The sequence below is a fragment of the Nesoenas mayeri genome (assembly GCF_963082525.1).
Source record: "Nesoenas mayeri genome assembly, chromosome: Z".
In the NCBI taxonomy this organism is placed as follows: Eukaryota; Metazoa; Chordata; class Aves; order Columbiformes; family Columbidae; genus Nesoenas; species Nesoenas mayeri.
Genome location: NC_137542.1, coordinates 34505582 through 34526162, shown reverse-complemented (window position 1 = coordinate 34526162; position 20581 = coordinate 34505582). Strand labels below are relative to the sequence as shown.

General features: G+C 43.3%; 1 protein-coding gene across 1 annotated transcript in view; it reads right to left on the bottom strand.

Moving 5' to 3' along the window:
- Window positions 1-632: 632 nt before the first annotated feature.
- ABCA1 (ATP binding cassette subfamily A member 1) overlaps window positions 633-20581 on the bottom strand; it is a 97669-nt gene continuing 77720 nt past the window's right edge. Inside the window, exons 26-50 of the mRNA XM_080362069.1 lie at window positions 20314-20362; window positions 19280-19393; window positions 18785-18933; window positions 18199-18323; window positions 17725-17823; window positions 16339-16528; window positions 16091-16185; window positions 15679-15711; window positions 15017-15122; window positions 14257-14331; window positions 13677-13846; window positions 12553-12730; window positions 11892-12007; window positions 11659-11803; window positions 10283-10406; window positions 9659-9788; window positions 9405-9525; window positions 9161-9223; window positions 8590-8696; window positions 7588-7729; window positions 6260-6394; window positions 5522-5625; window positions 5302-5394; window positions 4877-5120; window positions 633-4675 (exon numbers count right to left, since the gene is read on the bottom strand). Of these exons, the coding sequence (XP_080218195.1) occupies window positions 4535-4675; window positions 4877-5120; window positions 5302-5394; window positions 5522-5625; window positions 6260-6394; window positions 7588-7729; window positions 8590-8696; window positions 9161-9223; window positions 9405-9525; window positions 9659-9788; window positions 10283-10406; window positions 11659-11803; window positions 11892-12007; window positions 12553-12730; window positions 13677-13846; window positions 14257-14331; window positions 15017-15122; window positions 15679-15711; window positions 16091-16185; window positions 16339-16528; window positions 17725-17823; window positions 18199-18323; window positions 18785-18933; window positions 19280-19393; window positions 20314-20362 (3048 nt within the window). The 3' untranslated portion in view covers window positions 633-4534. The remainder of the gene's footprint in view (window positions 4676-4876; window positions 5121-5301; window positions 5395-5521; window positions 5626-6259; window positions 6395-7587; window positions 7730-8589; window positions 8697-9160; window positions 9224-9404; window positions 9526-9658; window positions 9789-10282; window positions 10407-11658; window positions 11804-11891; window positions 12008-12552; window positions 12731-13676; window positions 13847-14256; window positions 14332-15016; window positions 15123-15678; window positions 15712-16090; window positions 16186-16338; window positions 16529-17724; window positions 17824-18198; window positions 18324-18784; window positions 18934-19279; window positions 19394-20313; window positions 20363-20581) is intronic.

Genomic DNA, 20581 nt, shown 5'->3' with positions numbered 1-20581 from the left:
AGTCTTGATAAATCTTGCTTCAGAAACAGTAAGCTGGAGTAAATGTAATAGCAGCAGGGCAGAGGGCACAAAGGCTGAAAAGTCAAACTTCACATACCATGGTACAGAGCACCCTCTTCTGCAATGTAAAGGTCACTAAACTGGCTTTTCCACAGATAATGACTGACCTGCAATGAACAATTGAAGTATCTTTGTGCAGTCTGCCTAATTATGATTATTGCTTCTGTAAAGTGCATTAAGATCTTGTGGAAAGCACTAAAACCAGCTGTGGGCAATTATGCTTACATCAAAGGTAGGTGGACAGGATTCAGCTACTGTAGTTAAGGGTGTATAATGTGTCCCAGCTCCTATATCCACGTCTTGATACTCCCTCCAAAACAGCCATCCTTAGCAGGCTCAGGTGGAACAAGCACTACTTCAGATGGCACCGTCTTCTCTTTCATAAATCAACTTTAAAAGGTATAAACAGCTGATAACCCATCACTACCACAGTGATTCACAGTGTTGCCTTATGGCAGTTAGCTCAAAGGGATTACCTTTTTTTTAAATGACAAAACCAGGTGTGAGTGCCAAAATTGTTTTATTGGTTACTGGAATGAAGTGAAGCATACTAAAAACAGATGAGAGGTGTGCTTTATTCCAAAGTTTGTTGTTCTCTGACACGAGGTTGATAAATCAAACACCACCAGCTGGACACTAAATTAAAACAGGAAACCCAAGGCAACAGTTAAAATTTCCTATCTCAGGATGGATTTTCCAGATGAGTGTAACTTCAAGAATTGTTTGTATTCTGGAATTTAATTGCTTGATAGGGGACTACAGGCAGTAGCAGACAAAATTTTAACATCAGTTTTCCTATAAGCAATTGGACTATTATTCTGCTTTCATTCGTAAATTGCTGTTCAAAAATCAACTTAGTCTTGACTGATCTTCCTTTAATTCGATATTAGCTAAGGATTAGCTAAGTTTATGGCATTTCAGCATCTTTATACTCAAATATAACTTCTTGCTTTGTCAATGAAAACAGGTATAGCATATTTTTAACAAATAGGAGGAACAATTATCAATAGTTGCAACACGATGCATTTGTATAATGGAAATATTTAGAGGCAGGTGCCTGACTGGGGATTTAAATATGCAGATAAGTTTGTTATGCTCTGCAGCTGGATTTGACAGTTACACTGATCACTTTTTCAGGACTTGCTGGAGACCTTTTTATTCACTAACTTTAGAAGCTTGAAGTAGCACTTGCCTTTCCATTCTTGTGCGACCCCACTTACCTGAAAAACATATGTGCCCTATTCTAAATTGCAGAGATACTGGAACTTGTTTGTACATTATGCATCAAAGTTGACAACAAAAAAAACCAGGCAAAACAAGAGCTTCTAACAAGCACTCCTCAAAAGAACATATACAAAAGTGACACACTGGAGACCACTGGTGCCATAACAGCTTTATTTTTTACTTAATACAAGGCAATTAGAGTGCCTTTTAATACTTCACATAACAGTTATTAGCAAATACAAATATATATACTTTTTTGCTTCAATGAAAATGTCCATTTAAGGATTTAACTTAGAAATTTCAGTTGTGAAATCTCTCTAGAATTTTGCAAAGTCAACAGATATTCCAGTGCAAAAATAGATCCCATTACAGATAGCATAAAGTGCTTGGAATGAAGGACCAACTATAATTCAGGAGGGAAGGATAAGCACAAAGTGGTGGTTTATCCATGGGGAAAATATAACAACTCCTTACTGAAATACAAGTGTACTACATGAAAAGGGATGCAACATGTCAATAGTAATAAAGTTTAAAATAAATTAACACCTCAGTGCAGTTTCATTATCAAGAGTGGTTCATATACTGTATGTGACTGTAGAGTGATATTTCCCCAACACACACTTCAAAGAGTAAATTAGTGGCTCTCTGAACTTTTTCCCTGACAAATCTTCATGTGAGAGTTGCATTGTGTTGCCTGTTCAGTACAAACAAGCCAGATCAGAACTGTGAAATAGTTTGCTTAATATCCACATTTACTGTAACATTTTGTCATAGACAGCAAGACTCTGTATCAGTCACAGGGCCATAGGAATCAATCTCTTTTTGGTGGGGTAAGGAAAGAGGATTATGATTTAACTGTTGTTTCATGCTGATAATTTACATGAGCAGTAACAAAGAGCAAACCACAGCCCTTTCAAGATGCAATCTGAATCCTCCTAGAACTCGTTCTAGTTCTACATGCACAAGTTTGCTGCAGTGCAAAACTTGAGCCCTTCACTTCAATGACTTAATGCTTATTTGTAACAGTGATTTTTAGCAGTGGTAAGCCTGCTTCTTGTTTCAATAATACTGTAACATACCTGCAGCCTGTTATAGAGAAGTCATGGCTGTAGCTCAGCTGTTTAATAATTTTTCTGCACCTGGAAGTCTGGTGTATTTATCATCCTGTTAAGTCACCCCAAAAGGGTGACGATGCCATAAAGGTAATAATAAAGCATGTTTTAAGTGAGGTATACCAATCCCCATTAAACTCCTTTCTCAATCCCCTTAGCAACGTATTACGCAGATAAAAAAAAATAGTATTAAAAAGGCACTTCAGCAGAGCATGTAGTAAGCTCTTAATCCCAAGGGAGGACACAGCAGGGACTGGGAACTTGTGCTAAATATTTAACGTTTTTTAAAAAATGCTGAATTGGTCAGTGTTGCAAAGTATACCTGGAAATATGTAATCAACCTTTGTCAGGCTCACGCCAGCCTCTTCACTATTTGTTGGGCTGCTACGGGCATTCACAGAAGAAAATGGTCCATGACTGATTCATGGCAGAGTAGTATCAAGAACTAGTGCAGAACCTGTTTGGGTATTTAAGGCAGGGGCATGTCATACAGGAATAGCCCAGGAACTGCACTTGAGTTCAAACCACATTACTGAACCTATTTCTGAATAAAGCAAGACAGAGGGGCCCATAAGTTATACTCTCCCCATGACTGTTGTACAATGTGAACAAGAATTGGTTGTTCTTACTAGATAATATCCCCTCTAATACTATTGTGGTTTAGTAAAACTGTTATCAACTGATGTAATTTTAGCACTACTATTTTGAACTCTCTTGTTCTTCCAGGGGACTTTTACTGAAGCAGTTTGTCACGTGTATAGTAAGGGGATATTCTCCAGTTAGGGATCACCTAATGACTGAAACTACACTGCACAACAGAAGCAAAAGCTTACGTATTAGTCTAATGTTATACCAGTTTCCAAACAGGAAAATTTTAGGTGAACAACTTACAGTAATTGCATATAGCGGCTGATTGCTAAAGTCTGGAACTTGGTCAGATCATCAATGTAGCTAATGCTGAATGGACAAAATGAGAGCATAGCATTACAGACATAATGTAAAGAAATATTGTGCCTGCAAAGATCAACTGAAGCACTTTCAATCCCTAATTAGGCTACCTACCTATTTAAGTCATAAATAATACTGTTTAAAAACAAAAAAGAAAACTATATCTCCTTTCTACTTTTATCTGGCAAAGCCAGAAACTGCAACATGCTTGTGCTAAGCAGTAACTTCAGATGATGGGTACCTTTCTGGTGCAAAGCAGGGGTTAAAGAGCAGATATTACATGTCTGAGTGACACCTCATGATTTAGAATTTGCTGTTGGCATTAGCAGCTTGTACAACTACTGAGTTTGCTGTTGTGGTCTAAACCCTAGGTCTGCTTCTCACCCACCTCCTACTACTAGGTGTTCATACAGCTGATGCAGTACCTCAAAGGAGCAGGAGAGTACTTAACCAATAACCTAATCCGACTAGGTTTTTGTGAAGTTGTGATGCTGGTGGGACAATCCTGTGCATTTGCAGGGTTCACAGTTCTGCATATCACCACTTACATGATGGAGATGTATGGATATGATGGCCTGTCTCTTGCCATCCCATCTGCACAGTACAGTTTTGTGGGCCCAGATTTGACACTAACTGACCTACACCAGGTTAGGAAAAGCAGCTCATCAGGTAAGTTTTCACAACCTAAGGCTACAACACTGGTGGTGACCTTCCTTGCCACTAACAGTCTTGGTGCATTCATTGCCAGCAATGGATGTAGCACCAGGAAATTCCCACTCCTGACATGAATGTTTTAAAGGCTAAAACACGCATGTCTAAAATACCTATAAAATATCACTGGCCATGATTCCTCAATGTACTATTTTTGCGAACCTAGTAAAAACATACTGCACAGGACAAGATACAGTATGGTTGAAAGCCCACAGCATCGGGTAGGTACTTTACCACAGCTTCAGAGTTATACTGTAATGAGCTAAGTTCAAGTCTCTCACTTGAGAACAGTACAAGACGACTCCATGAGGCACTGCCCCTGTAAAGGAATTTTGTTTTCATTGCATTGAATTGCATTGCATTGAATGGTTATCAGTAGAGTGTCCAGTTTTTCTCTTCCTTTAGCTTCTCTGTGGGAGTATCATATCCCAGGAAAAGGAAGTTTGCGTTCTGCTCATCATTTCTTTGCTGAAATTGGCTCACACACAACTTTCTTTTACCTTCTCATCTTGCAGGAAGGAATTAAGGATTGCAATGTCTACCACAGTCTGATTTTTGTGCAATGACAGGTCCTTTGTGTGGTCGTCATCGCTTTGGTCCTTAGCAAAATTTACAAATACCTACAAGAAAAAAGGCCATGTCACACATCAACTTGGATTTTCATTAATTCAGGGCATTTTATATATTTGGCTTCCTGAACTAGTCATAGGATTCAGTACTCTACTTTGCCAAAATGCCCTTAAAAGATAGTTCCAGTAAATTGGTGGATTTATTCCTATCCCTGCAAGAAGCTTTTGGCATACAGGCTACTAGAAACTTACTTGGTCAAGTGTGGTCTGAGAAACGGAGTAGTCTTCTATGTGGAGTCTCTTTTTGTTTTGGGAGAGAATACTGAATATTCTGGCCAGGGAAGATAGTGAAGAGGGAAGCTGGTACTGCAGCATATTCCGATGCTTTTCCTTGAGGACACTTCCAGGGAAGGCATGCCCAAAGAACTCCTCAACAGGCTTCAGGTCTGGGTTTGCCCCTGCAATTCTCACCACTATGGTGTAACCATCTCCAAACCTGTAAACAAGATGGCCAGCACAGGAGTTAAGTGCCTTTGAAACAGGAGCACAGCGTAAAATCCAGCAGCATTTCCCATACCCAGAATAGCAACAGGAATGCTGCAGGACGAACCAAGTCAGACTGTATCTCCCTAAACATGCAGACAGTTCTGTGGTTTAAGTGGAAAGAAAATAGCTACCTGTTCTTTAGATGCTGGACACTGCCCAGACACCTGAATCTGCCATTGACCATTATCGCCATTCGAGTGCACAGGGCTTCACATTCTTCCATGCTGTAGGCACAAGTAACTTCATTAGTGATGCAAGCAGCAGTGAAAGGCAGAGCAGCCATGCAGAGTTTAGCATCCATCCCTGACAGATGCAAAAGCCAGGGTATGATACAATTGAACTGCTACTTGCCTGTGAGATGTGAGCACCACTGATCTCCCCTCTTTGATTACACTCAAAGCACAGTTCCACAAGAAACGACGTGCTTTGGGATCCATCCCTGTTGTTGGCTCGTCCTGAAAACAGATACAAAAACAGGTTTTGCTGTTACATTCTACCAACAAATACCTTATCTCTGAAATGACCTGTCCATTCTGATTATGCATACTGAAAATGTTGAAAATAAGCAAGTTCAACTGATTTTCTAAAAAGAGAAAATAATTTATGCTCCAAATCTTAAATTAGCAAACATCTCTTTCAGAACTGAGAAGTACTGCTTATTCTGCAATTATAACATGTTGAAATATGCAGTTATGAAACAAGCTAAAGGCAATTGGTGTGTTTAAACAGAACACTTGACTACTTTCTGTTGCACTATGAACTTCAGTAATCCTACGGTTTGTCCTTGATTTTAATCTGAAGAATCTTGAAATATTTATTTCCAATTTGATTCTCCTGCACAGTAAGATCTACTTGTGTCCAGCAGGAAGGCTGTTATTTTTTTGTAGGTATAAAAATCTTTGCAGCAGTACTAAGGTGGTGAAGGTGTTACACAGCTGGCAGTTTGGCATCATGTTCAAGACCTCCATGTCTTTAGTCATTTTTAAAAAACAGAAACCTGTAGCTTGCACCTACATTTAAACAGGGAATCTTTATTGCTATGTGCTCACATTTAAGTTACAAATTATGTATTTAAACATTCAGACTCACCAGGAACACCACAGGTGGCCCTCCAATGAGGGCAATGGCTGTGGAGAGCTTGCGCCTGTTCCCTCCACTGTAGTTCCCAGCATATTTTTCTCCATATTTCACAAGACCCAGTTTCCGAATTGCCCACTCGCCAACCTACAAGAGACAGCACAACACCATTTTGAATCAAACACACATCTACACAGTGATGTTTTCCTCATGAGCTTTGGCTTTAAAAACATTTTCAGAAGGGCCACACATCTGGGGATCTAATGTAGCATGGACATGGGTTTTGTTTACCTCTAAATCAGGATATATGCAATCCTGCTGCTGAAAATGAAATGGCTGCAGCTTACTGGCCAGCAAGCATGAGTTCAACATCAGCTGAGCCATGTTAACCACTGGTGTAGTGCTGTTAGCATCACTGGCTTTAGCTAGCCTTCCAGTTGCTGTGGGCTTGCAACAGGGACACAGTCACTACTGACACACAGCAAACCCACTGTGGTGCATCTCAGCCCTTCAGACAGATGGGGACAATCTGTTTTATTAATCAGAAGTATTACTCCTCGTGCCAATAGGCAGACATTATTGCCCTGGGAACTAAAAAGTGTTAGGGGGAAGAGATTCAGCTACTACTCAGATCATAACCAGGATGAGGTATGATTTTTCATGTGGGGCTGGTGGGAACATCACACAGAGGAACTTGCCAGCAACCTTTGAAGGAGCTTGCAGTTTTCACCCACCATCGCTACTCTCAAAGAAGAATTCAAGCTACCTGGAGGACATACCCTAGGCACTGGATCTGGCCCTACCCAAAGCACTGGGTACAGATGTCATATCTACAGCAATTAGAGTGCTGTACAGTACTGGCAGCTGTCATTAGTTGACTAAAGACTGTTGGTGTAACCCTATGTCTGAATGCTGAAATAGCAGCACTTTAATGATGCAGTACAACCAATTGGAAAGCTGTAACAGCCAGCATAAGGCTTCTGTTAAGCTGCAGAGTGCTTGTTCCCTGGGTCTTTGAAGAACAAACACTCAGCAGCAGGTGAGATTCTGCATGATCTGCAGCTCCACAGCCCTTAAATTCTTAAAGAAAGGAAGTAATTCAGTGGAGAAATGCCTCCACTGTGCAGGACCCAAAGTATTTGCCATTTCATTTAGTACACTTCTCTAGGCAGCACTGAACAAATACAGCAACTTTGGTTTGCCCTGGAAGGAAAAGGGCAGATTTAACCAACACAGGATCTTCAGTGGCTTCACATCATGGCATGACATATGTTGTAGGGATAGCGCATGTAAGCAGGAACAGTTCATCACTGGTGTGGGTCCTATGGTGTTGCATTTACCTTGCATACTTCTTTCTCTGGAACACCCCTGAGGAGTGCAAAGAACTCCAAGTGCTCTCGCCCTGTCAGCAGTTCATTAACAGCATCAAACTGTGGGCAGTAGCCCATGTTCTGATGGACTTCTTGGATGTTGGATAAGATACTGTAAAAGAAAAAACCCTTGGTTAGGATTTCACAAGTACACGCTGCTATTTTAGGCTTTAAAAGGAGAAACAGTAGAAGAGTGGTTTTAGAATCATAGAACAACTCATAGAATGGTTTGAGTTTGACGGGACCTTAAAGATCATCTAGTTCCAACCCCCTTGCTGTGGAAAGGCACACCTTCCAGTAGACCAGGTTCCTTAAAGCCCCATCCAACTTGGCCTTGAACACTTCCAGGGATGGGGCATACACACCTTCTCTGGGAAACATGTTCCAGTGCTTCACCATCCTCATGGTGAATAACTTCTTCCTTATATCTAATCTAAATCTACTCACTTCCAGTTTAAAGTCATTACCTATTGTCCTATCCCTAAATGCCCTTTTAAAAAAGTCCATCTCCAGCTTTTTTGTAGGCCCCCTTTAGGTACTGCAAAGATGCTGTAAGGTCTGACCAAAGCCTTCTCTTCTACAGGCTGAACAAACCCAACTTTCTCAGGCTGTCCTCACAGAAGATAATCACTGAACTAACAAAAATACAAGATCCTAAAAGTCTGTCCTGGCTAAATTATTTTTTTTCTCTTCACATCCCAGCCTTTTTTTTTTTTTTGTAAATATGACATTTGAACATGGGAGCACAGGTATTCAGAAGTGACGCTCAGACTAAACCAAATTTTCCTAAGCCACTGAAAAACTTCACAAGACTTAGCAAAGGGCTGAAATAGACTCCAGGAGTTGAAAAGGGGAAAAGTGTGGCAGGGGTTAGACTTGCTGGAAGTGCAACAAAGGCTCTGAAAGCTGGAGGAGAAAGCAGCAAAGAACCTGCTTTGATACAAAGCAGAGAAAAGATGCACAGTCTTTCACCTGTTTCCTTTGAGGAAAGCTTCTCCTCCTGTGACATCTGTATCACCAGTTAGCATCTTAAAAGTGGATGACTTGCCAGCACCATTTACTCCCAAGAGTCCAAAGCACTGGAGATACAAAAGAGCAGATGAGCACAGTGTGTCTGAGAACAGATTCAGCTGCATAATTTTCAGCACTGACTTTCAGCAAACTTGCCCCTCAAAATACCTGGAGGGAATCTTAAGTGTATTTACAGAAAAAAAAAAACAACTCCCAGACTTTCATTTTAATTAGAAATCTTTAGGTTGGGAAAAAGAATGAACTGTGGTGTCACCTTGGTGCAGTGCCACCACAGCATATCTGTGCCAAACACTGAAGGGTAGCAGAGTTTGGCCTTTGGTCTCAGATACAGAGTTCAGTACCTTCTTCAAAGGCAAACAAACATGGAATGAGAAACTCTTTCAACTTTCAGGCAGCTTCCTTTGATGTAATGTGAACATAATCTGTTCCTGATCTTACACCACCCTTTGTTCTCTGTTGCTCTTAAATACTGCAGTAATAGCAAAGCAATGAATTTAATAGATAAGCTTACCTCTCCAGGGGGAATTCCCACACAGATCCTATCAACTGCTGGCTTTCGCTTCATTCTGTAAATCTGAAACCAGAAGCAAAAGAGTGATAAGGGCAAGGTCAAAGAATTATAAATAGAGCCATACATATTCAACACTCCAAACATGCTCCAATTTTAACCCTGCTAAATTCCTCTGAATGAGGCTTTTGGTGAACTGCATGGTTTTGTGCCAACAAGTCTTAGGAATGCAGAACTGTCCTGTCACCTTGGTTAGCTCCTTGATTTCCAAGATGTCACTCTGTCCTCCTCCACTAATTATCCTCTGTCTCTCTCTGTTTACATCCTCATCTTCATCATTCACAGGAGGCAGCTTGGCATAGACAGGCCTGGAGAGAGCAACATGATAAAGCCTTAGCAGAAGATGACAAGGCCTCCATAGTTAATATTCTCCCTGCCTCATGGGGAACACAAATGAAAAATTCATCTATTTGCAGTACTGAAGTGGAACAGACAACCTACCTGGGTTTGATGAAGAACCTGTACTGGATGAGCACCGTGATGAGGAAGAAGACAACACCCTCTACTGCCATGGCAAAGAGGTTCCTTCCCACCAGGTCCCATGACAGAGGAGACACAAAACGATTTTCTCCTGCCAAAATGAGATAAAGAGCCGAGTTACCTTTCCAGAGCAATAGGAGCAGGCTAGCCTTTCTTCCCACAGACCCCACCAAGTTGGGCATCACAGCAACTGGAGAGCAGCCAGTATGATGAGGAAACAGGCCACATGAGGCAGCAGTTGTGGCTGTATGCACATTTTTACTGTGGCAAAGTTGGGACTTGGGGCCAGAAAATTCAGTTTGCCAAAGAAGATCTAGGCCACCTTCTCAAAAGGTTAGTGAAGCCCAGAAAGACTGTGATTCAGGCCTGGTATCTGCATCCCAGAAAAAAAAAAAATCCAGCCTTCCAGAATCTCAGCCACTTCTTACTCTTAGCCTAATGATCCCCACCATTCAGTTGACTTTATGTGTACTTGTACTTTCAGTTCCTGAAAAGTCAGAGGAGCAAAGGGTGCTCATCCAGGCAGACTCAAGCTTTCCTTCTTCAGTTCAGGCCACCATTACTGTGATACACAATTTCACTTACCAAACCTCTCCAGAGCATCAGCCATGGCCTGGTTTTTCACCATGTCAATGAGCCCCCGTCCCAGGCAGAAATGGGGGAAAATGAGGAAAACAGACTTCAGGATGTCATTGATATTGTTCAGCTTCTGTTAAGACAAAATCAAGTGCCAATGAGCCGTATGAGCAGAAAGCAGCCTCCACCTGCTAAGTGTGACCCATGTTGTGATTTACCCCTACCTCTCCCAACACTGCAACCCCACAAAAATTCAAGAATTAGAAATGCTCTCCCATGAGCCAGTGCCATGGCTCCTCTGGACAGTCAGTGTTGTGTTGCTCAAGACGCTAATAATACAAGCAAACCACATCAAAGGAGAGGTTCTTCTGAACACTCAGTCTAAATTGCAGCATCTGCAAATGGTAAGGTACAAAAAGGCCACAGGTTGAAGAAACAGGAAAGTTGTGCTTGCACAGACCAGTTGTCTCAGTGGCTCTGGGTAGCCTGCCCCTATCCCTTAATGGAGTGTCTAATCCTTTTCCTTTGTTGTCTTAGGCTACAGGTTGGACTGACAGCAGCCTGATGAGAGGTTCTTGTTGTGCCAGGCACTCAGCTTCAAGCATGTACATATTTTCACTCAGCTAAAACACGCCTTGTAACAAAGGAGACCATCATCAAGGACTGCCTCCTTATGTCCACAGGCAGTGGTACAATCAACAGGTAACTTCCCTAGGGTCTCCTCAACCTCTTCCCATAGGGAACACTTCACGCCAGTGTGGGTCAAGCATGGTCTGCTACTACATCTTGTGTTGCATACAGGCATGAGAGGAACTTGTACCTTCCCCAGTACGCATCTGGTTTTGAAAAAACTGAAGCAAGATGCCTAAGTTCCCACAATACGGTTAGAGAGGTATCTGTCACAGGAAGCAAAACTAAGGGCAATTAAATGCTTGAGTGCTTAACATGGCCTGTGGTAGACAGAAACCATCCATTATGAAGAAAACATAGGAAATTCCATTTGAACACAAGACTTTAATATTTTTTTTTTTTATCCTAAAGGTGAGTGAAAAGTGGAAGAGGTTGCCAAGAGAGACTGTGGAGTCTCCAACCCTGGAAACGTTCAAAACCTGATGGCCCTGTGCAACCTGCTCTAGCTGACCCTGCTCAGAGGTTAGACTAGACAATTTCAGGATGGCCCATTCCACCTCAACTATTCTGTGAACATTGCTAAAGTAGGCTTTAACCTATTTCCATCAGAACCTGTGTTTAAACCACTGCAGCAGCTAATGGGTACAGGCCATGGCTAGCCTTTCTGCAGAATTGGCTGCTAAAGGCAACATGGCACCAACATGGAACTAGATCACAGCACCACAAGACAGTGAGGAGCTTCTGGTGAAACATACATTGTTGGTGAAGAGCTCCAGGACGAAGGTGGCCACACTGCCATTGATGCCAATGAAGAGGTTCACACTGGTCAGCACAACATATGCTGTGCTGGGTATTTTGAACACGAAGGAGGCTGGATACATGAGAGGGGTGATGGACCACCTGGCAAGAGGAAAAGCAGCAACATCATGTAAGCACCTTCCAAGGCTAAGAGCCTTCCCAGTCATACTTCTGATGAGAAATCCCTTACCCATAAAGAAATAGAAGGAGAGCCAGCACGGGCAGGTTGGAGGAAGACACATAGGACTTCTGCTGGAAGCAGATGAAGATGATAATGACTAGTGTGGCTGGAACAATGTAGTTGCACTGGAAGGTAAGAAATATGGCTTTAGATTTGTTTCCAGATGACAAAAAAAAAAGTGAAAGGTGTCTTTCTGCTCTGACCAAATGCTTCTTCAGTGTCCCCTAAGCTGTTGCCCATGGGAGACTCTTAAGAATGTCACATGTGTGAACTATAGTGTAGTACACATACATTTACATTTCTTAGTCCCTCTGGAAGAAGTCTATAGACTCTCAGAGGTTCTGAACAGCACAGGTTGAAATAACCTGTTTTGAGCAGAGCAAAATGAGGGGCTACACAAGCAAACATTTTGGGGCAGGTTTTTTAAAGTGAAATAATAAATGCTGATGACTGAGCTTATGGTTTCCCTCCCATCCTCTGTTAAGTGTTCCTTCTTCCACTGAGGTGAACCATGGCCCCAAGAGAGTAAACACCTAAGTTACAAGCACAGCTGTTATTTACTGACTTAATGTGGTACCCACTGGCCCCAGCTGTATTTTGTGCTTTAGTGCAACAGACGTCCTACAAATATGGAACAGACAACAGTTCAGCACAGTTGCAAAGCCCTTACCATATCCCAGACAAAGTTGGCCAGCCAGTAGATCACAGGCTTCACACCACTGATGAACTGCAAGTGTTTAGCTTTGCTGACCCGTTCCTGGATAAGGAAGACCACAAAGCTGGCAGGAACAAAGGACATGGCAAAGATCACACAAATGGAGACCAAGACATCCACGGAGGTGGTCATTCTGGACAAAAAAAAAAAAAAAAAGAAAAAAGCAAAGTGTTTGTATGCTGGTGCTGACTCCTTTGAGATGAAATGAGGCAGCTCATGGAGGGCAGTGCAGAAACTATTTCTCCTTCTGCTGTCCTTGTTTTGCGGGGTAAAGGATGACCACATCAGGCTGTCTTAACTGCACAGTTTTTCTCCAGACATATATTTTGTCCAGACATATATTTTCTCCAGACACACATAACATAAGCAACATACAGTCTGTTGACATTTCAAGGATGGCACCACAACCTGGAGACTGGTTGGTAAATTCAGCATAATTTCTGTCTTTATTACCACCACTTCATTACCTACTTAATGCAACACCTGGGGTTGTTGGGGGTTTGTCTTTTTTGTGTGTGTGTTTTAAAGTTCAGAGGTCTCTCAAAGTCTGTGCTACTGCTTTAAGATTTGAAGGATGTATCTGCAGACAGCTTGTGAGTCCTGACTGGTTGTGGTAGTAGTGGCTTAGTCAATGCCTACATACAGTAAGCCCTGTGCATTATGGTGTGCCTTCCAGCTTTAGACAACAGGCAAAACTAAACAGGATCCATCAATGGGTCCTAGTCAAACAGAGGCACCTTGGAACAAAAGAATGACCATATTCATGGTGAGCCACCTTTCTGGCTATGTCTGAGAGGAGTTTCCCAAGCAGTAGAAGGTCTGAAGGCTACACTGGTTCTTAGAAACTGCATCTTCTGCGGACTCAGACAGCTTGCACAGCAACTGCTGTTCAACAGCAAGTGCTCAACAGCACATGTGGCCACCTGCCCAGACCACAGAAAAGAAGGCCAGCACATTAGAGCTGAAATAGCACACACCACTGAGTGTCCACCAGTGAGGCTAAAACCTCGCATGTTGCCTGTTTCCAGTAATCAGCAGCTGGTGAGTCTAAACCCATTCACGTTCACATCAGGACTTACAGGGCCACTTCAGAGAGTTGCTGCTTGGTGAGGTTGAGTGGGTGATTGAAGGCAGTGATCCCATAAGCACTAGGGTTTTTGTCCTGCTGCAGGTTGGCCCGAAGCATGGCATTGTTGATCACATTCAGGAAGGAGGCAATGGCATGCCAGCCCTTGTTGTTGAACCACACCTGCAAGAGATGACATCAGCATCAGAAAGGCACCAGGTACATGAGCTACCCAAGAGGCACTCCCGAGTCCTGCAGAACATCCTTTCCTCTATGGAGGGCATATAATTTCTTTCCACACCTTTACAATGAGTTTGCTCAGGGACAGAATATACAGTTTGATCAATAACCACCAGAGGCTGCTGGAAGCTAGCACTGAACTTCTGGGCTTTAGACCTAGACTCCAGGGGAGAAACAGGTCTTGGGGAAACACACACAAGAATACAAGATGCATTTGCTCCCCTAGCAAACACAAAGAGCTCTGGTCTGCACAGCTGTCCATGGCAAACTGCTGGGACTTTGCCAACTGAAAATAACTCCAGGTTACCAGAGCTTCGAATAGCAGGCACAGCAGTAAGGATTGGTTAATTTACCTTCACGTTGTTTTTTGTATCCAGGCCTTTCATGAAACTTGACAAGCTGTTGAGAAACCGATCTCCAGAACTCCCCTGCAAACAGCAAATAGACCATTACTTCTTCTTTAAGATTACCTTTATTCATGTCCTGGAATCTAGTGGGGGTCCCATTTTTTCACAGCTCTGACAGTTTTCTTTCCATTCTGCAGCCTGTATCCACCAAGCTGGAGGTGATAAGAAGGCTAAGAAACTGCAGCCTTCCTCCCCTCTTTCCTTTCTGCAGTCTCACTGGTAAGAGAGGTCAGCCTTAGGCCTGCTTTCTTCCCAGCAATAAGTATTAACAAGGGTTGCAGGCAACCTTCAGAGACATTGCAGCCCACAGGTAGTCTCTGAATAAAGCAGTGGCCCAAATTATCTTGTGAGCCAAGGCAGGCTCAGCACAGGAGGCCTCAACTGAGGTTTTGAATGAGGTGGCAACCACTTAATTCCTCAAGACAGCCCACACTGTCCTGCCATGAAACACCCAGACACGTCTGTCATCCCCACTGGGTTGCACCTGGTATTGGGAAGAAGTCACATCAGCAATGCACCCATGTACCAAAGCCTTCTGCTGATCCCAGACACCAGCCTGGGAGACCCCAGCTCAGAGGCAATGGGGAAAAGCCACTGAGCATAGCTAACATACACATGCTCCCAATTTTATGACTTCCAATTCATCTTTCAAGTAACAAGACACTGACATTAGTGCATTCTGAGCTTCTAGGGGACAGCTGCTCACCTGGGCTAGCTCCAAGATTTTCTTCACCTGCTTAATGGCATCAGTGACTTCATGGCTTGGAGGAAGCATGAGGGAACTGCTGGCTCCCAAGGAAAAGCCACCATACCTGAAAATTCAGATACAAAGTGATGCAAAGACTTATATACTCACTGACCTCCAGAAAATGCCATTCCTCCTTCCTCCCCAGATGTCTTCTTCATGTACTATATTCAAGGCAAGTGTCTACACTCTTATATGTAGGGATTATTTTTATGATCTTACACTGCTGCTTAGCCATGATGCCTCCTATTCCTCCTTTCTGGGGTTAAATATCCATCTTATGGCTGCTCAGTGTGCTGTTCTATTTAATGAATGCAGCTATCCCCTGCTGCAGGACATGTCCCTGCCTTCCTTGCTTGAAAGAACAGTATCTCCCAAGATGGAGTATCAGTAGGCCAGTACTGCAAATCGTTTCAAGTCAATACTGTTCTCTGAAAAAGGCAGACACACTTCACAGTGATGTAGTCCGGGTTGTCCCAGTTTATCCCTAAACATGCTTCCTCAACATTTGGCAGTTAAGAGTCAGACAAAACTAACTGCAAAGCAGGGTGGGTCTGTCCTGCTTAATACAGTGCTCAAGGGTTATTGAACACATACAAACTGAAGAAAAGGCAGTGACTCACCTGAACTCATTCACCCAGATCTTATTCTTTAAGCTGTAAAAACAAAGAAAGCTGATGTATAATACATGGAACAAGAGAAGAAACAGATCTACTAGTGCTGCAGGCACATGGCCAAGGACAAGAGTGTAACGGCCGCTCATATCTGGCATCTGTCCCACCACGTCTATTTGGGGTAACCCTGGACTCTGCCAACAAGGCTCAGAACACCTCCTCAGAGCTGCCACAGCATCACTAATAGAGCAGAAACATCATCTGAGCTGTGGATCACAGCAGTCTGAGAGGCTGAGTACGTCTGGCTCACTGCTGAGAGTTTGGGTTGCCCAGGCTTATTTGCCTGATCTGTGCAGAATCCCTCATACAGCAAGCAGCACTTGGTGAGGGCAAGAAGGAAGTGGGTGTATTCAATAGCTACCTTTTCCCAATGATTTGTGCGTAAGTCTTCACTAAATAGTCCGATATATTGCGGCCTGTCAGATTCTGGAGGATGTCAGCAGTGTCTTGCTCACGCTGGTGTCACCAGAGAAAACACAGATAAACACCCATCAGAAAATGCAGATGCAGACTTAAACACAGCGTGTAGTGCTGCACACAAGAATCACACCCAGCCACCCGGCTCTCCAGGAACATCCCTCATCACAGTACTACTGAGCTCCCTCCTACCTGTGGGGGTGGCAGCCCACCTGCACCAGGTGGGCACACAGGCAGCATCTTCTTGATCTTCTCATTGCTGCACTCACAAGATGGGGAAGGGTTCTCCATGCTCCAGTTGCCTTTCAAGAAGATGTCCAGCACTGAGTCTGGGACTGAAGTGGTGGTCCATTCCCTCTGTCCAACAGTGCAAGGAGTATCTCTGTGTCAGGAAAGAGGCAACGCAAATACAGTTTTCAAAACAACTATGATGGGCTTTGCTTACAAGCCATATAAATAACAGACACCATAGTCTCCAGAAGAGTCAGGCTGTTTTTCAAAGAGCCTGAACTCACTGAAACAAACAGCTCAGAGCAACAGAAACCTGCAGTTTGTAACACATCCCAGTGCCAAAGAGACCAATGTTGGCCAACACTGAGTAGTGCTGGACACTCCCCTCTTCTCATTTGCTCCACAGCATGTGAGTGATATACTTCAGTCAATCCCAACACACAAAACATCCAGAGTTCAAGAAGCATCTGGATGATGCTTTTAGCCTTATGATTTAGTTTTAAGTAGTCCTGTGACGAGCAGGGAGTTGGATTCAATGATCCTTATGCATCTCTTCTAACTAAAGATACTCTCTGATTTGAAGATCATGTTAGACAGTAATTTCTTGGATGACATTTCTGCCTTTGGAGCACCAGAATACTGCTGTCACCAAAGGCAGCATCAGTGGGAAGCCTCTTCACCATGCCCCATGGTGGAATAACCCAGCTCCTGTGTCTGCTTTGCAAGATACAGCTTACTTTTCACCACTGGCCAGAACACAGGGCTCCTTGCCCCCATTCCCATCATCCTGTGAACAGGAGCTGCAGTTCTTCCAGGCTAGAGACACATCATCCTGGACTCCACATACCCCTTCTCCACTTACACCCTGGAACTTCAGTGATTTGCCCAAGGCCATGCAGCAAGTCAGCAGCAGAGCTAGAAAACAACACCAATCCTGTCTGGCTCTTCACTCTTTCTACTGTTGTTTGTGGGGGTGCTAACCCAGGTTTCTAGTGCAGCTAGAAACAAAAGGTTGTAGAAGGGGAATAGCTACAGTCAACAACATACAGCAACATGACTACATCCTTTTCCACATTCAGGAACAAACAGTAAACTGAGGAAGAGACTACTGTCTCCTTTCTATCTCTGTCAGTAAGGATTTGCATTCAAACCTCACTCCCACACCATGCTGAGGGCTGGTAATTTTCTAAAAGGTTCTGAGCAGAAAAACTGAATGTAATGGCAACTCTTTCAGCTTAAACTTTGCTCTGGCCATACATGACTCTCATTCCCTAGAGGTGGCTAAATCAACTGGATGACCAGAAGCCACGACTGGGCTTCTTCTCCCCAGCCCAGAGTTCTACTTACGGGATGGAGTGTCCCTGCATACAGCGTGTCCCAAAACCTGGCTTATTGAGAAGCGCATCCAAAAGCCTCTGAGTACCTGCATCTTCTGGAGCATCATTGCTATGGGTACGGCAGAGAAACACTATCAGATCAGTGGGATAACAGGCACACAGCAAAAGCAGCAGCAGAGCAAGGCAGAGAGCACAGTGAAAGAGCTCAGGAAAATTATGTGGGTGGAGATTTTCCTTTGAAGAATGCTTGGCCTAGCTCCTTAATGGAATCACAGCACCATTCAGGTTATGGCCTTGCCAGTAGTTGCAGTTGGGATTTAGAGGTCCAAAAAGAAAATACCAGGACTCTTGAGCTAAGGACTCTTCTGAGCTAACCACAGAAGACAAATTAAAGCAACCTGGTAAGGAACCCAGGTAATTCATGTTTGTGGAGAAGAACAGAATTACAGGATTTAGCAACACTTCTAGGCAACAAGAAACATACCTAATAAAAGTGTACTGCTCATCATACATCCAGGGCTGTAATTCCAGGCTAGGATACTTCCCAAAGGGAGGAACGATCAGGCTGAACATGAGAGCAATACACACAAAGACAGCAGGCAGCACAATCTGAAATTGCAAGGAAAGAGCAAGTCCTTTTTAAAGTGGATGTTCCCAGAGGCACCAGGAACTATGTGTGAGTCACTTAATGGATCAAAATTTTCTGAAAGTTTCCCAAGGAAGGTCTTTGCTATTTACACCAAGGCATTACTGGACACCAATACAAGACCTATCCTAGCACTCAATCATGGCACTGAAATGGGATGCAGAGGATTCAGCCTGTAAATGCTGCTCAGGGCCAAGTTTGAATTTGAACCTCAGCTGCATTCTTGTTGTGCAAGAACACTGTAACCATTTGGTCATCATGTAACTCCTTTCACTTGCACAGGCTTCCTTTTGCTCAGATATACAGTGACCAGTTTCGGTTATCTGTATTCCCTTGATGTTTTCTGCCCACCTGAAACTCTGAGTACAGTGCATGGTCCAGAGCTGACCCTGCTGGGGGACCCGCACATGTCGGGTGCTCTCACCTGAGCAAAGAATCCCTTGCGGCTTCTCTTGGCAATAAGCAGCCTCTTCCACAACAGAGCCATGAACTGCTGCTGGGTGAGCTTCCAGCCCTTCATCTGGTAGGAACCTTTTCCATCCATGCCACTGAGAAGGTCCGTCTCTCTGGATTCTGCTAGCAAGAAGATATGACCCTTATTAAAAAGCTCAGAGATGTTCTCTGGGCACTTCTGTGCTGGAGACACACGATCATGACTGGAACAGCTACTCTCACTCATCAAAAATAAAAGAGTATGGTAACCAAAGACAGCAACAGAAATGCACATAAATGCATTTTCACCCTTATCTCTCTGAGCCTTGGATGGGAGGATTGAGCAGGCTGTGGATACTGCACTGCCCACTGTTCTTAAAGGCAAATAAACTACCACTCCTTTGGTATTCTAAGCCTTAAAATTTGCAGTATTTATAATATGAAAGAGTGTTCGCAAGAAGAAAACAGGCTTGAGGCCCAGCAATACCTGGATCTATGTCTGAATCATTAGGATCAAATGCATCATCTTCTGTAAATGGACGAAGGCAGCTCTGTCTGTCTCCAAACACACGCCTGTTCCTTCTGGCTGGCAGTGTCCCATCTGAAACAAAGGCAGTTATGATTATCTGAACTGTTTCAGTTAATCTCCAATTAACCCCAGAAAAATCAAAACAATATAATTTTCGTTTTCCAAGTCTTCCATTTTAAAACTGAGGAGCTGATCTGGAGTGACTCCAGCACAGGTAAAACAAAGAATGTCTCTCTACAAGGATCACATGTTTTATACACTATTTTTCTGTGTGCTGTCCGAGAAGCTTCTTCGAGAGCAGTAGACACTTGTTTTTCATTTATCCATGGAAGCGGCAAGCTGCTGTCACTGAAAGACAATTCTTCCTTACTATGCATATGACTCCAGGCACCATTTGCTAGCACTAGTTTATCAGGAAATGCTGGCATAAGCACTTAGTGCAGTGAGCTGCTCTCAGGAAGAAAAAGTCGTTTGATCCCTACTGCAGTTTGACCCTGTCAAGAGTTTTTCTTATTTCTCAGAGTAAACAATAATGTCAGTCAAGGAATTCACAATACATTCAAACACTAGAAACTCTCCACTGTTATAAAATAAACATGCTACCACTGAGCCAACAATAGTCACAGTATATAAAAGGACACACTAAGTATATTAAGAACAGCTATTTTAGGTAATTGAAAATATTAGCACTGAAGAGTTCCAGTTCAGTCTGAAACAGGGCCTGTCACACCTTCGCATGTGTCACCATCTAGCTAGACATGCTGCTATACACAAAGGTCACCCACCTGCCCAAGGCTGGGGAGATCAGGAATGCTCCTCATTTGAGATACCCACTAGACCCTTTATTCCCCTGGGAGCTACACCCTGCACCAAGATTTTACTTCTGAACTATTTAGGCTTGGTCTGCCTTGTGATAAACAGCACAAATACCATACAAAAGAGTACCTCCCTCTGAAGTCCCCTTCAACACTGCACAAGACAATTACACCCACCTGAGGTTTCTGCATCCACACCACTGTCATCAGCCACTTTCAAGAAAATCTGAAAAGCAGTGATAAGTGTCAGTGAAAATAACAAGAGGAGCAAAATTGCAAAGACTGCTTCAGGAGATGCCATGAGAGAGCACAAGACCAACAGATGTAGCACAAGAACAGAGGACACAGGGTTTTATCCCCTGCATGATGGGGACATGGATTTTGTGTCTTCTCTCCAGCTTCCAGAAGCCAGCCCATAACCACATATACCAGGCATTCCCCATTT